The sequence below is a fragment of the Empidonax traillii genome, unplaced genomic scaffold (assembly GCF_003031625.1).
Source record: "Empidonax traillii isolate 1590-97213 ecotype Southwest subspecies unplaced genomic scaffold, ASM303162v1 scaffold209:size809316, whole genome shotgun sequence".
NCBI classification, from domain to species: Eukaryota; Metazoa; Chordata; class Aves; order Passeriformes; family Tyrannidae; genus Empidonax; species Empidonax traillii.
The window spans coordinates 626096-640919 of record NW_020955402.1 but is presented as its reverse complement, the minus strand read 5'-3'; the positions used below and the strand labels follow the sequence as shown (position 1 = coordinate 640919).

The 14824-nt window shown below is 40.8% G+C and overlaps 1 protein-coding gene across 2 annotated transcripts in view; it reads right to left on the bottom strand.

The window, feature by feature from the left end:
* Positions 1-1688: 1688 nt before the first annotated feature.
* PPARG (peroxisome proliferator activated receptor gamma) overlaps positions 1689-14824 on the bottom strand; it is a 52332-nt gene continuing 39196 nt past the window's right edge. For both annotated transcript variants that reach the window (XM_027887421.1, XM_027887420.1), the window contains exons 5-7: positions 13089-13288; positions 9767-10217; positions 1689-2637 (exon numbers count right to left, since the gene is read on the bottom strand). In XM_027887421.1, the coding sequence (XP_027743222.1) occupies positions 2390-2637; positions 9767-10217; positions 13089-13288 (899 nt within the window). In that variant the 3' untranslated portion in view covers positions 1689-2389. The remainder of the gene's footprint in view (positions 2638-9766; positions 10218-13088; positions 13289-14824) is intronic.

Below are 14824 nucleotides of genomic sequence, written 5' to 3'. Positions count from 1 at the left end.
GACACCTGCTCCTGCAAAACTGTCTTCCCGTTCACCTCAGACTGTTGTGACTGCGATTACACCACCAGACTCCAAATATATGGGCTGAATGGCTTAGACACTGTCACTGCTGAACTGCCAGGCCCGAAAATATTGCCCCTTGCAGTAGTGGAATGGAGCTCTTTGGGTTAATGTGCTGCTGGGTTACACAGCTTTGTTTGCTGTGACCAAGTGCTGACCTCAGTTCCACTGTCAGAGCACCTCTGCCACGGGCCTTTGCAGACAATTTTTAATATTACTTATGTAAGACCATGCCCTGGAATTCTTCTTTTTTTTTTTTTTCTTTGGAACTATTTCTGAACTTCCATTTCTGCTGAGGCCAATGGGAACTTGGATGGTATGAGAAATGCAGGCTCAGAGCAGCAGTTCTGCTGTCTTACTGCTGTAGGAATTCAGTGTTGGAGCTCTGGTCCTCCTCAGTGCCAGTTCCTCCTTGACACGTCCTCCTACTGGAGGGTGTGACCTCCACCATTTAATGGAGGTCCTCCCACCGAGTGAGACGTGGCCACTTTTCAAATGTCCAGTGGAAAATAACTTAAGAAGAGAGAGAATAATTTCTTTTGAGCTGTAACAGCCATAAATTAGTGTGCATGGGATTCCTGTCAGGATCTGATGCTCAGCTGGCACAACTTGCCTAAACTGAACTGTGCAGGAAACCTGCAATCCTGAGGATTAACTTGCAATGCTGCATCTGCTCCAGGGCAATCACTCCTGAGTTACCTGAGATGAGCTCTTTGCAAAGCCAGCCAGAAGGAAGCTGTTCACTTGGGCCTCACAGGGACTTTGTGCCAGTGCAATTCCACCTGGGGCTTTAAACCCTGAGGTTTAAATTCCCCCCAACCCCTGCTGGGCACAATGCTTACAGCTGACCACAGCCCCAGAGGTCACCTGAAATAAAGGGTGGGAAGCTTTTCCAGGTGTAGAAGGCATGAGCTGAAGGGTTTTTTTACAGTTTATCTCTCTCAGCTTCTTTATGGCATAATTTGCATTGACTTAGATTTTCAAGGTCTACATTGGGAGTAGATTTATACCCCCTGAAGGTCCTACTCACACAGACCCCTCCATTCCATCTTTGTCCACTCAGGGATCCCCACTCAGCTTGTCTCACTGGGTTGAAGGCACACTCTGATACATAAACAAAACATGGACATGGGGAGGAAAGCAAGGATATTCAGCTGGAGACTGCTCCTTGCTGTGATAGGGAAGTTACAATTGGTGGCTTTTTCCCCCAAATTCCCTCTTCTGGTTCACCACTGTGGCCCACACCCACTTGACTTGTGGGAGTCAAACTATCAAATGTGGGCAGGCAAAATGTAAATCTGAGGGAATCTCACACCAGTACCAAAAATGCCCAAAAAAGAGAGTGGAAGTAAATAAGAGGAAAAAAATACTGTTACATTTATTCCCTCTCCTGTGCTTTGCCCCACTGGGATTCCCAGGTGGCATTATAGGGCAACATATACAAGAAAACTCACAATCTCAGCAGCAGTGAACATCTGCCAGCATTCTTTTGCCAGTGACAAACTATGATAGCTGAAGTCAAACTGGTGTTGCAGGGTTTCCATTACAGCTGCATCTTCTCAAGAATTAATTCAAACCTTGCTTTTCTTCAGGAGGAGTCACATTATTCCAGTTTTCTATTGGTTTTGACTATGTTGTTCAATGGCAGCTCATCAAATAATTTGGGAAGGTCTCAGGCCAAGAGTTGTGTACCAACCTATTCCAGCTCAGTACCACATATTCCTTAATTAATTCTTGAAATGGTATCTAGGTTTTGGGTTTGCCTACAAGTGGTGGGGCAAAGTAAGTCTTACACCAAGCCCTCTTTACAGAGCTCTGTAAATCATATTACAGAAGGCACAAACACTGTCAGACCTGACACTCGTAACTTCTGCCTTTTAAACTCTCACAGGAAGTTACACTAATCTGGGACTCAATTTTATTTTGCTGCTGCCTTGGGAGCACAAAATCGAATGTAGTATTAAAATGTTTCCCTAGAAATGTTCAAGGAGAAAGAACTTTTATTTAGTTGAAAATTTAGCTGCATGCTTAACCAACTTGAGTGAAGCATCAATCATACTGGACAAGCAATTTTAAGAAATAAGATAGTTAAAAAATTAATTCTGAAAATACTGCCAACAATTTCATGATATAGATATTTTTAATATTAAAAGTAAATTGTAAATGTGTCTTTATAAACAATATGCATAAAATAGATCTACTATACTAAGCTCTCTCTTTTTAAATGCTGTTTCACAGTAATTTCTTAGGTATGCAAAGTTTTCCCTCAAAGAAATAGTGCAATCTGAAGAACATACATTATGTCAGCGGATTAGAACTACTCTGGTCATTAATACAAGTCTTTGTAGATTTCCTGTAGGAGTGGGTGAAGGCTCATGTCTGTCTCGGTTTTCTTGATGATTTGCAAGAGCTGCACGTGTTCCGTTACAATCTGCCTGAGGTCCGTCATTTTCTGGAGCAGTTTTGCAAAGAGCTGTGATGATTCTGGGTGGTTCAGCTTCAGCTGCAGCTCCAGAGCTTGCAAAAGGTTGTCTTGGATGTCTTCAATGGGCTTCACGTTCAACAACCCCGGGCGGTCTGGGGAAAAAATCAGGAGTTTATGAAGAGTATGGAACCATGGACCTCGTGTCCTCATTTCTTACCCATTGCTCAGTGGATTAACCCTTCCCACAGGGTGCTGCCTGAGAACTGTTTGACACTCAGTTCATGTGCTCATTTGTTAGATTTTACTGCAATTTGCTCCAGAGACAGGTTTATACTCTACTACAGGGCACTTTCCACAGTAAACTGGGAGTGTCTGTGGAAAGGAAGAGTGGGATCCTGTTGGGGGTAAGCAGCGTCAGGATTCTGATTCCTACATACAGTGTATGCAATCAACACACTCTGATTGATTTGCATGTACTAGCTACCATTAAAAACGTTTCCTGCTAAGGTGGATGTGAACCTATCAACATTTACAAAGGGCAGAAATTCCACTCCTGCAGTCACACGAGGCTGAAACACCACAGGGTCAGTTCTCCACACCCCACTGCAGCTGCTATTAGGAAGTTTGGCTTTTGCATCAGCTCCTCACTTAGGCACAGACTGATGGATGTGGCCTGTGCAGAAAATGCCTTTCCTGGGCTCGTGCCAACAGCCAGCTCTGCTCCAGATGGAGGAGCCTGGGCTGGATGTCTCAGCCACAGCTGCCAGAGTCCCACAGCAGCCTTGGCACATCTTCTGCTTCAGCAAGAAGCAAAGGCTTTCTTTTTAACTGCTACTGTCCTCATCATAATTAGCTGTTCTCTCTCTGTCCCCAAGTACATTCTTAAGTGGCTGCAATTATCGTTTAACAGAATTTGTAACATTTGTTTTCTAACTTGAGGTAATAAATTATTTGATTCCACAGCAATGAAAGTTAACAAAATGTTCAATGTCTAAGCAATCAAAGTTTCTTCACATTGTCAAACCCTCACATGTGACAATGACCACCACGAACTTGTTACTGCTAAACTACTTTATACAGCTAACACATCCTGATTGCAAGAGTACTCCATGAAAAAGGAGTCAGTGTGTGGCCAGTCTCTTCGCGAACGAAGAACCGGGGAAGGTCTTTCCACCTTCCAGCCTGCGCATTGGATTTTTTAGGTGAGACACAGTGTGCGCGGAACTGAGCCCACCCTTTAATCCTGAGGTTCATCTGCCGGGGCCAAGCGAGCTTGGATGGTGGCAGCGAGGTCCTCAGGACGTAGATGGATTGCCTTACGGGCTAACGAGCTCCATCTGCCCGGGGAGGGGCCCCGACCGTTAATCGAACCCGGGTAATTTAAATAACATTTGCTGTGTAGTGAGAAACTAATTTGATAGGTTGATCAATAAAAAGCAGGGCCTATATCTTGCCTTAAATTACTTCCCCAAAGCAATAATTTCATTTGATCTTTATTAAAAACTTCAAAACCAGGGAGTTATTTCCTGTGATTTTAGTAACCTTTCTGTGCATGCAGTTCTACTAACTCAGCTTGACTGTACACCAGAAAAAAAGGCTACGAGAAAACAAAGCTCTTCAGAAATACACTGGGCTTCTACTCCATGGGAAAAAACTGCTGTGTAAACTAAAAGGCAGAGTTGGCAGGAAAACAAATGAGCATCCACAGCCATGAAAACCAAGGTCACTGATTAGCAAAGGAGCCTCAAAGAGGTGAGCTCTGGGGATAGCTTTGCACAAACAGCAGTGACAGACTTTTGAACATGCACCTCGATATTTGTTTGCCAACGTGCTTGTCTTGCAGACATCGCTTATTTATCCCACTCAACTGATAACACCATAAAATATGGGTCTGAAAGTCTTCAAGTAAACATCTGCAAGCACAAAGTTGTCTCCAAACAAATGGTTCCTTTTCATTAATTTCCTTTGGCAATATTTTCAAGCAATTATTTTTTTAGACCGAGAATTTTTGATCAATGTTAGATATTTATTTTTGATTTCCTGAATGCACTGCATGTGTTGTAGAATTTAGTTGCCTTCTTTAATGCTTTCCAAAACTCCCCAGATTTCAGAGCTTCAGAGCTGTTAATAATTTTGGGTTGCAATCGCTTTAAATCTGCCTGGTGTGTTGCAGCTGAACTCTGAACTAGCTGGGTCTGACCCTGGGTGCAGGGATATAAAAATCCCAAAGCACAAAGACTGTGGCCTTGATTTCCCTTGAGAATCATCTCCACTTGCCCCCTGCTGCTTCGTGGGAGCTTTTAGGGTGTGAGTTTTTCAGAAGTGAATCTCCATTCAAACACTTCTCCCCAGTCAACTTTAGAGCCCAGGAGGCAACTCTGCCGAGTCTGGATCTTATAGGGAACCCCAAAATTCAGGTGCCCAAGGTCAACTGGAGTTCAGTGAGATTGTACTGGCTCAAATCCTTAAACTCCCTTGGAGAACTGATGGGTTTGTAATGACCCAGTGGAACCAGAGTCAGAAAAGATGACTATGACAAAAGCCTACAAGCTCATCAGATGTTATTTTTAAACAAGGCAATTCAAGAGGAAGGAAAATTCCCATTGAAGGCAAAGGGATTTTTCATGAATGAGAACTCCAGGATATGGACAGTATTTTTGGGGTGTTGACAGTTTGCAATACTTTCTCAGTAAAAATTTCTTGCAGAGGAAAATGCTGTTTGTGTTCCAAGAAATGTATCAGGAGAAAAGGAAATAAGAGGCAAGAGCTTCAACATCCAGCTATTATGCTATGTTTCAAGCTTTGGGATGCCCTTGGTTATGGACCAAAAGGTGTGTTTTGTGCAGTAAGGAGCTGCAGAAAGATGTGGCTTGTAGACAAAAATACAAATTATCAGTAAACCTTGGGAAACATTCAGACAGAGAGTAGGAAGGAACAGAAAGAGGAGTGTGAAATTAGATGTGACACTCTGGTGGAGGCCCTTGAAGAGGCTGAACGAGACCAAAACCTGCTGTTTGAAAGCTCACAAAGAAAACTGCAAAGGGAACTGATGGGGTGAGGGAAAGACAAAAACAATGAGTTTTTGAGGACTTTCTTATGACACAAGGAAATTTGGTGACAGAGGCCCAAAGCGTTGAAATGACTCAGGTGAGAGGTAACTAAAAGTGATTTGACACCACTTTAAATCTTCCCTGATACACAAGATCATTGTTTGAAGTTTAGTTGTTTTTTTATGAGCTGTTTGTGACTTGCCTTTTAACCATGTGGACTGTGCCAGGAGAGTACCACATTTCCCTTTTCATTGTTTTGTTTCTTAATCTAGATTTTCTTTCTGTTTTAATTCATTGTCACACAGCTGCTTCACTTGGTTTGAAAATTCTGCAGGAAGCTGTTCTAAGTAAAAAAAATGTTTACAAGGACTAGGAAAAGCTGATTGTCCCAGAGTTCTGAGTGCCACCAGTACCACTTTGTGTAAATTGATGTTCTTTTCTATTTCAGGGGAAAATACTTTGTTTATTTACTTACAGATTTGGACAATTCTTTCTTATTTCCTAACAATAATTGCAATATCCTTTTCATGCTCCTCACATATGAAATTGCCATCTGCATGTCTTGACATTTTAATATCCTTGAACAAGCACATTTTTCATTTAAATACACATTCTAAAATCTCAATATGGTCAAACAGGCAAAGATGTGGCTGAGTGAACAACTGTGCTACTGCTTCTGCTGAGGCAGATATGAGTCAGCAGTTTGAGGTTTTTCTTCTGAGACTGTCACATGCCTTGTAGTCACCAGGATTTGGGTTCAGTGCCTACAATGATTATCTGCAGTTTTTGGGGTGATTACGAGGCATTTCTTTGCTCTAAGGAAGAGCAGGATTGGTGTAGCAGTCAAATATGAATATTTCTTGCTATTATTCAGTGATAAAACTGCAAATTTTGCTGATCCCAGAATGCAGCCAAATTCTGGACTACAGTGTTTGAAGAAGCAGCACGGATTCGAGGCTTAACATTTCCTGTAAAGAACACACTCAGGAAAGAGAGAAGGGAATGGAGCAGCAGCTCTGAATTCCCATCCCAGCATTATTGCATCGGGGTCTGTTCAGGCATGTCCTGCCACAAACACTGCACCCAAACCCTGCCAGAGGGACCCTCAGCACTGTAGGAGATCATCCCCCAGAGTTCCTCCATGCCATGGAAACGTGTTACAACATTCCCTTCAGAGCTTTTTCCGTATTTGACAACAACCTGCTCGAGTGAATTTGCTCTGTTTATAAACCTGGATTATCCCAAAAAGGTTTGGAGTATTTTCTTTTCTGCCCAAACAGAGACATCCAGCTTGTTCTCCTTAAACCTTCTCAGGATGTTCTTATAATTTTGACTCAGAAATATATAACATTTTTAAAGATGCCTCAAGTTCTTTAACATGCACAGCACAGCACTCACTGAGGATGTGTCTCAGTGGCACAGAGGAATCCAGCAGGGAGGGAGGATATCTCCTACGATAAAGCTTTCCAAATCTCATTTAACTGAAGGGTGTTTTGCAAAGTCACCCCAACTAAAAGAATGTTGTAATAAGAGTTTGCCACTGCTATTAATGGCAGAAAGCATTTCTGTTGAACAAACAAGATGATATCCTACTGCTCACCAAGAGTGTCTCTGCCTCATCAGCATTCAATTCACACTACAACAACTTGTTTGCATTTTTGTTGTTTTACAGCTCCCCCAGTAAGAACTCCTCAGTTTTGCAGTGATGAGTTCAGAGTCACACTTGGAGTCACTGAGACAGGGATGCTGCACTGAGCAGCTCAGGGACAGTAAAATGAGCAACTGTGGAAGTACTTTCATTCTGTTGCTGTTGCAGTTTATTTGTCAGCCTCTTTTTTTTATTTTGTTATATGGGTTTTTGCCGTTTTATGTCCCGGACAAATACAGCTGTTTTGGTATCAAAAGGCTGAGCTGTTTTACAGGATTTGTGGCAAATTCCAAACACTTCACAATGACAAGCTCTCCACATGTAATGTTCCAGCTGGAATTAGCTTTCCCTTTCCCTTCTCTTCTCTGCAGAGCTGCACAAGAGCCAGCCCCCTGAGCCAGCAGCACCCACAGAATGTCACCAGCTAATGACACTCTCACAATTACAGCTCCTGGTTGGATCTTTTTTGGTTTCACAAACTGTTTTTCAATAAAGGTATTTGTACACAGGACTTCCTGAAGGGACTTACACACTGCAGTATTCCTGCAGCTAGAAAAGTCCTCAAGGTAATATGAACTGTCTTTGAAATCCTGGTGTCAGTGAAATCATCCTGGTTCTGTATTCATCCAGTTCTTACAGAAATACAGTTTTGCAAGGACAGAGCTCTTACAGAAACACCAGCACATGAGACAGCTGAGAAACAGGACTTCAGTTCCACAACACATGGGATATTACAGTCCCACAGTTCAGATATATCTCATATCTGACTGTAAAATCCATGATAAAAGCCTTCCTCTAATTGGCAACAAAGCTCAATTGTTTTCAAAATATAAGCTCAATTTTTACAAGTAGCTACCATGCTTTTTTGGAAAACAAACCCCAGTTCTGAATTAAGGTAGTGAGATTTTTGTTATCCAGAAATTAAAGGATTTTCCTAGAAAGGACTGATTTTATGTATCTATACAGATTTGCTTCAGAGACTTAAGAATTAGAGATTAAAAATCAGTAGTTCTTTACAGATCTCTGTTTACAAATGATTCACAAGAAAAAAAAGACTTGTTGATAAATCTGGTTCAACACAGTCAATTACTTTATGTGGAGGGTTGTCCTCCTGCATTCTAAATTGTAAGATTAGTCACATCATATCTATTTCCTCTAACATAAACCAAACACTGCTGAAGACGTGGCTTTGCAGATGGCAAGGTCCCTTTTTTCAATTGGGAGTCAATTTTGAGAGGCCTTTTTCTCATCTGTCAAATTTCACTACATTAAAAGATGCAAATTATTGGCATGTTTTGTGCAGTGCCCTAATGTGTTTGTATAATTTCTCCTCTCCCATCAAAGCCAACAACAACAACAACAAAAAATACCAGCAATGTCTTTTGCCTTGCTGAATTAATGCAGAGTCCTCGGGGATCCTCGTGCTCAGAGGTTTGCACCAGGAAATGTCTGCTGGGAACTCTCCTTGTTTGAAGTGGAATTAGTGGAATAAACCTTATTGTGATACCACATTTTTACTGAATGAAAGTGAGCGCCGGGAGGAATTGTAGGTGATTTTAAACGAAGCTATACATAACAGTGCTCTCTCAGCAGCATGGTTGTTTTTAGAACAATAGCATGTGGTTGTGTCTGATTGCTCAAATGTAATTTAATAACAGAATCCTCTGTGTAGCTCTGCAGAGGAGCTGAATCCAGAGCATTCAGCACATTCCTCCCAGTGATTTCTGCAGTCCCACGTTAAGCCAAAATACACACAAATCAGTGGGGTAAAATTTTATTTGTGCAACATCACTAACTTGATAGTGTTGGCCAAAGTGAGAGAGCTTGAAATGTAGGTCTGGTATCTCAAACTCTCAGCAGAAAGGTGTCTAAGTGAACTGAAGTCCCCAACCAGAATAGTGACATCACCTCAGCAACAGAGAGAACACCCTGACTGGCTGCAAAAAGCTGAAAATTCAGTGGTATGTAAAGATAATACAAAAAGAGCAGCTGAGGAAAGCTGAGCAGAGCACATTGGGCAGGCACTCAGTGCCTGTTTTCCTCAGGCATCAGGAGACCATCATTTTCCTGAGAAATGCATTTCCTTCCCCCCTTTTAAAGGAAAACATTATCTTGCATGAATGAAAAAAACAATACAAGCACCATAACAATCCTGCAAGCCCAATACCACACGTATTTTGAAATGGTTCTGGAGTCAAAGCTATTTGTGTACAATTAGCAAGCCCCACAATCTAATTGCATGTTTTAAAAAAAATCTCATGCAGAATTTTTGCTCTTGCCAATGAAATTCCACCCTTCCTGTTTTCCCAAAGACAGGCCTGATTTTGTTTTCTTCCCAAATGAACTGCTGACTCAGCAGGCACTTCCGGCTCCACCATTAATATCAGGTCATTTACATTTTCACTTTCTGTCTGAAACTGAAAAAGTGGCAAATGACTTAAAGAAAGTTGAAAATTACTAAAAAAACTACGTGTAAATGAACTCCCTCCCACCCTGTAGTGCTGAGCACTTTCCTGCTTGGACAGGAACGAAAAGTGTCAGTTATATCGTATAAAATATCATATAAAATAAGAGAGCACTTACCTCCACTTAGGATAATGACAGCTATGAATATTGCCAGGTCACTGTCATCTAATTCCAGTGCATTGAACTTCACAGCAAACTCAAACTTGGGCTCCATAAAGTCACAAAAAGGTTTTCTCAGGCTCTTCAGAAACTCCCGTGTCATGAATCCTTGTCCTTCAGATATAAGAACTCCATCTTTATTCATCAGAGAAGCCAGGAGAGTGTATATGATCTCATGGACCCCATATTTCAGGAGAGTTACTTGATCATTCAGGTCGAGGTTGACGAAGCCTGGAATGTTCTTGGCGAACTCGGTGATCTCCTGCACCGCCTCCACCGAGCGGAACTGGCAGCGCTGGAAGATGCGGATGGCGACCTCCTTGTTCTCCTCCTGCAGGGGGGACACGTGCTTGCACTTGATCTGATCCTCTCCCATCATCAGAGAGTTCATGTCATAAATTACAAAGGGCTGAAAACAGAAGGAAAAGGCGATTTACTCCAATTGTCCTTCCCAGGAACGCTGGGCTCCTGAGAAACAGGAGTGGCAAACGGGTGGAACTCATGGGCATCACTCAGGGGTCACAAGGGACCTGGCAAGGGGAGGTGACCCTAAATAGGGACATTTTCCTAAACTTATTAAAGCATTTTCCTCACAATGGTAAAGTGGAAGGCCCAATAGTTCTTTAGGAATTCTTACATGGTCTGTGAATCTGTGTTAAAAAACCACTTTATACTTTGGCTGATACGTTTAAAAATAATTTCAAAAATTGGGGGGGGGGGGGGGGGGGGGGAGGGACCCCTATTTTAAAATATCCGTGATTTCTACCTTTTTCTTTATTTGCTTTTTGTTTTATGAAATAATTCCAGAATTCAAAGTTTGGAATGCTTAACAAAACACTAAAATGATCCTCCTTTTACCCGAATTAGAATGGCTTCTCTACAACAGAATTTGGCAAGTGCACAGGGACCTGTTTGCACTTCTGAGCATATACTTCTTTTTTGTAAAAGGACAGATTTTGATTTCTCCTTTTTTTTTTTTTAATTATATTTTGATTCCTTCATATACTGACATGTTGTTTTCAAGTTCTTCTGGGAAATACTACAAGTAATATCAACTTTCTGGTGTTGATTATCTGATAAATGTAGCATTTTGCTGTTAATTCCTTTAAAAATAACCAACTTAGGCTATATTTAACCCCCCACAACTTGTCTATAGGAAAGAAAACACAAATGACATGATACAAACTACAGCAGCACAAATCAGAACACAAGCAGGAGTCTGACTGAAATAAACTCATCTGGAATGAACTGATTTTGAAAGCAGATCAGAAAAAGTGGTGCCAGAATATGTTCATTAGGATCTGGAAACAATCTGTTTGGGAATATACAAAAGAAACTCCCGGTTTTAAAGAAGTGGTTAAGTGAGGATTTCTCAAATTTATTTAAAGAATCTTCTCTTTAGAGGATGAATGACTGACAAGTTCATGGCTGCACTGAACAAATTTCCACTGATACAAGTAGGTTTGTTAACCTACTTGATTAATTAATTAATTTAAAAACTTTTAATAAAGAAGGAAATGTAATTGATGGCATATTTATATTTTTTCACATGTATATAATTTCACATATATAAACTCACATATATATATAAGAATTCATATATATGTATAAAACCTTGTATATAAAAATTCATCGAGAGATATAAATTCACGTCTATATGTTTACATATAGATATAAACTCATATATATCAATATATATATAAATCACATATATATATAGAAATTCACATACATATATAAATTCACACACACATACATGTATGTAAATTCGTATATATATAAAAATTCTCTCCCCCTCTCCCTCTCCCGCTCTCTCTCTCTCTCTCTCTCTCTCTATCTGTCTAATTCACAGGCACAGATGGTTGTTAAGTAGCCAGCACAGCAGAGCAGCAAAACACACACTGACTGAGTTCTGGGACAGCTTCACACACCCTTACAGGACACAAGCAGGGTTTGTGGATGTGTTTGGGACCTCAGAAACAAACTCCCTGGAAATGTCTGGAAAATGGAAGATGAGAACACTGCAGGTGCCCTGCCCAAACTTCTGCCACCTTCCACAGTGGGCAGCTGCAGAAAAAAGGATCGGGCCTGGTGACATTTTTAGGATGAAGAGGAGGAAACAGGATATATATAATTACACAACTCACTTCTGTTCCTTTTCCCAATGCAGGTACATAGCTATTAAAAATTAAATTGCTGCATTAATTCTTTCCCAGTAAATATGTGTCTGATTCAGAGAGGGAACTGCAGAAAGACACAGAAAAAGCAATGACCTTCAAGTGGGCTTAGCACAGCAGTTTGTGCAGGATAAATAAACCATGTAGTTCAGATATTCCATGCTGAAAGTTACTCAAATTGTGTGTCTGCCATATCTAAAGTTTTTGTGTGAGGGGTGCAACCAATTTAGAGACACCACTGAAATCAGTATTTTAACTGCTTTTAAAGAAAGGAAGAAAGCCTGAAATACCTCCAAATTCTTTCTTGTCTTCGAAATTGTTAAAGAAAATAAAATACGGTCTCTTATAATCCTGACAATAAATTGCTGACTGATTCTAGAAAATACATCAAACTAAGAGTTACAAGTTTTGGAAAACTATTTTGTCCTTTCAGTATTAAAATAGTGACAAAATTTAAAACCTACCAAAATGATCAGTTCTTATTTATCCTCCTTCTCACTGATACAGAAGATTTTTATGCAATGCCAGTGAAACTTCTGAGGCAACCCACAAATACACACATCACTGTTTCTTACTTTTCCAAGATTTTCTTGTACATTCTCCTAAAATTCAGATTGTACTAACACAGAAGCACAATCTGACCTGAGATAACCCAGTTAAAAGCAGGAAGTCATCAGAGCATCATAGCTCAGGCTGGTGCTGGTGGTGGTGCTGGGAATCATTTGACACTTAGGAAAAGGAATATGCCTTTGGGTACAGCTACTGCTGATAATACACTGTGATATGGATGTTTGAGTGGGACAGCAACCAACTCCTGACAGCTTGATATCCACCTCAAACAGATAGTGTGGGAGATAACCTTTGGGGAAGGAGAAGGAAAACGGGAAGAGAGGATCAGAGAATACAAAAAGGTTAAGATGACCTTCAAATTCTTGTACCGGTTTCAAGTATTTTATTAGGTGAACTTGGAGTTTTTTCAAATAATGTTTACTTATTCTATCTAAAAACATTTCCTGTGTTTCAGACACANGACGTGTTGTCAGCGTGGTAAATCATTTACTCCAAAGAAAGGAAGAAAAAAAAAAAAAAAAGAGGGAACTAACTGATTTGTCTGTCGTCTTTCCTGTCAGGATCGCCCTCGCCTTGGCTTTGGTCAGGGGGAAGGACTTGATGTATGAGTCATACAAGTGCTTGGCCAGCGCTCGCAGATCGGCAGACTCGGGGTTCAGCTGGTCGATGTCGCTGGAAATCTCCGCCAGCAGCTTCTCCTTCTCCGCCTGCGGCATCCGCCCGAACCTGATGGCTGAAGGACACACAAGCAGTTACCTCACAAAGCGGGGCTGAAGGGCTTTGCTGGCACCTTTCGCTGTGTGTGGGCTCTCGGAGCTCGTAAGGAGAGTGAGAAAGGAGGATTTTCTCCCCTAACAGCAAACAGCTGAAGAGCCTTAAGGAAATGCAGACAAAGAAAGAAATAATCTATGTGCCCAAACCTTGCTTGGAAATGCAAATCTATTGTCAGCTCACCTGACAGGGTTGGTGAAACCCCGTGGTTCTACCTCCAATCTAAATAAAATGGGAAGAATATTTAAGATATTAAAATTCTGTTGGCTTAGGGTAAGAACCGCCTTTCAGCCTTGTATTGTTTGGGGCAAATCACCATATGCATCTCAGATTCTTCATTTATTTAGAAACAAAGCCCTCACATGCCCTGCAGAAATAAATTCCTAAACAGTTCAGCAGAATTTAGCATAGCAAGTGCTATAAAATGTTACCATAAGAATTATGGAATGACAAAGTAGGTTGTCCAGGGAATAAAAAAGCCAGAAAAGACTGAGTTCCTCATGGTACCTCTATGTACATGAAGTGTTCAAAGAACATAAAAGGGGTCTACCTCATCACATGATCTCAAAATTGCTCAGTACCAACACAGGGTAGACTCTAAATTTCCTGCTTTTGCACCCATGCCCTCGCTGTCCAGGACACTATTTATTCATGTGGGGACTGAACTGGGTTATATTCCAAACGAGCCACCAAGACCAAGACTGATTTATCACATGACATTTTGGTAAACAGAATTGATTTTATATTATGAAAACAAAACAGAACAAAAGAGCATCAAAAGAAATGAAAAGAAAAGAAAAGAAAACAAAAAAAAAAAAAAAAGGAAAGAAGAAATAAAAAGTTTGCATTTTGACCTTAGGGGGAAATAGAAACATTATGAATATTTTTTCAGTGATTAGTGTCTTCCTTGGATGAAGCAAAAGTGCTGTAAGATCACACATATAGATGGTTATACTAAGGGTGTTTATTTTGGAAAGGATCAGCCACTTTTCTTTTATGCGTTTGCTTGCAGTGTGTTCGTGGGCAAAAATGACACCTTTGTTCAAGAATAAATAATTCTGCCAGCAAAAATACCCCCCTCTCCTTTTTTCATACATTATATTTATTGATCAGCTGTCTCATTTCATGGCTGTGGAAACAAGGTGGTTTATTTTTGCAACTGTTCTGCATTTCTCTTTCAGCACACTCAGGGTGGCACGTGCTGCATTTTGCAGATTTGCTTGGTTGTTCTTCATGGTTTGGTGACTGAACACCAGAAGGAGACACAACTCTGCTGTGGACCTGTTCTCGAGAGCTGAGGTTTGCAGGAGCAAATTTATAATCCTAAATCTCACTGGCATAGGATTCCCTTCCAGCAGGGTTATCCCTACAAACAAGGGATAAAAAAAAGGGGACAGATATTGCTTTAATATGAACTTAGCTCTAAAATGGCTTGTACACTGAGGGTGTTCCAGAATCCCATGCTTATCCCAGGCAAAGAGCATCAAATTACCTGTGC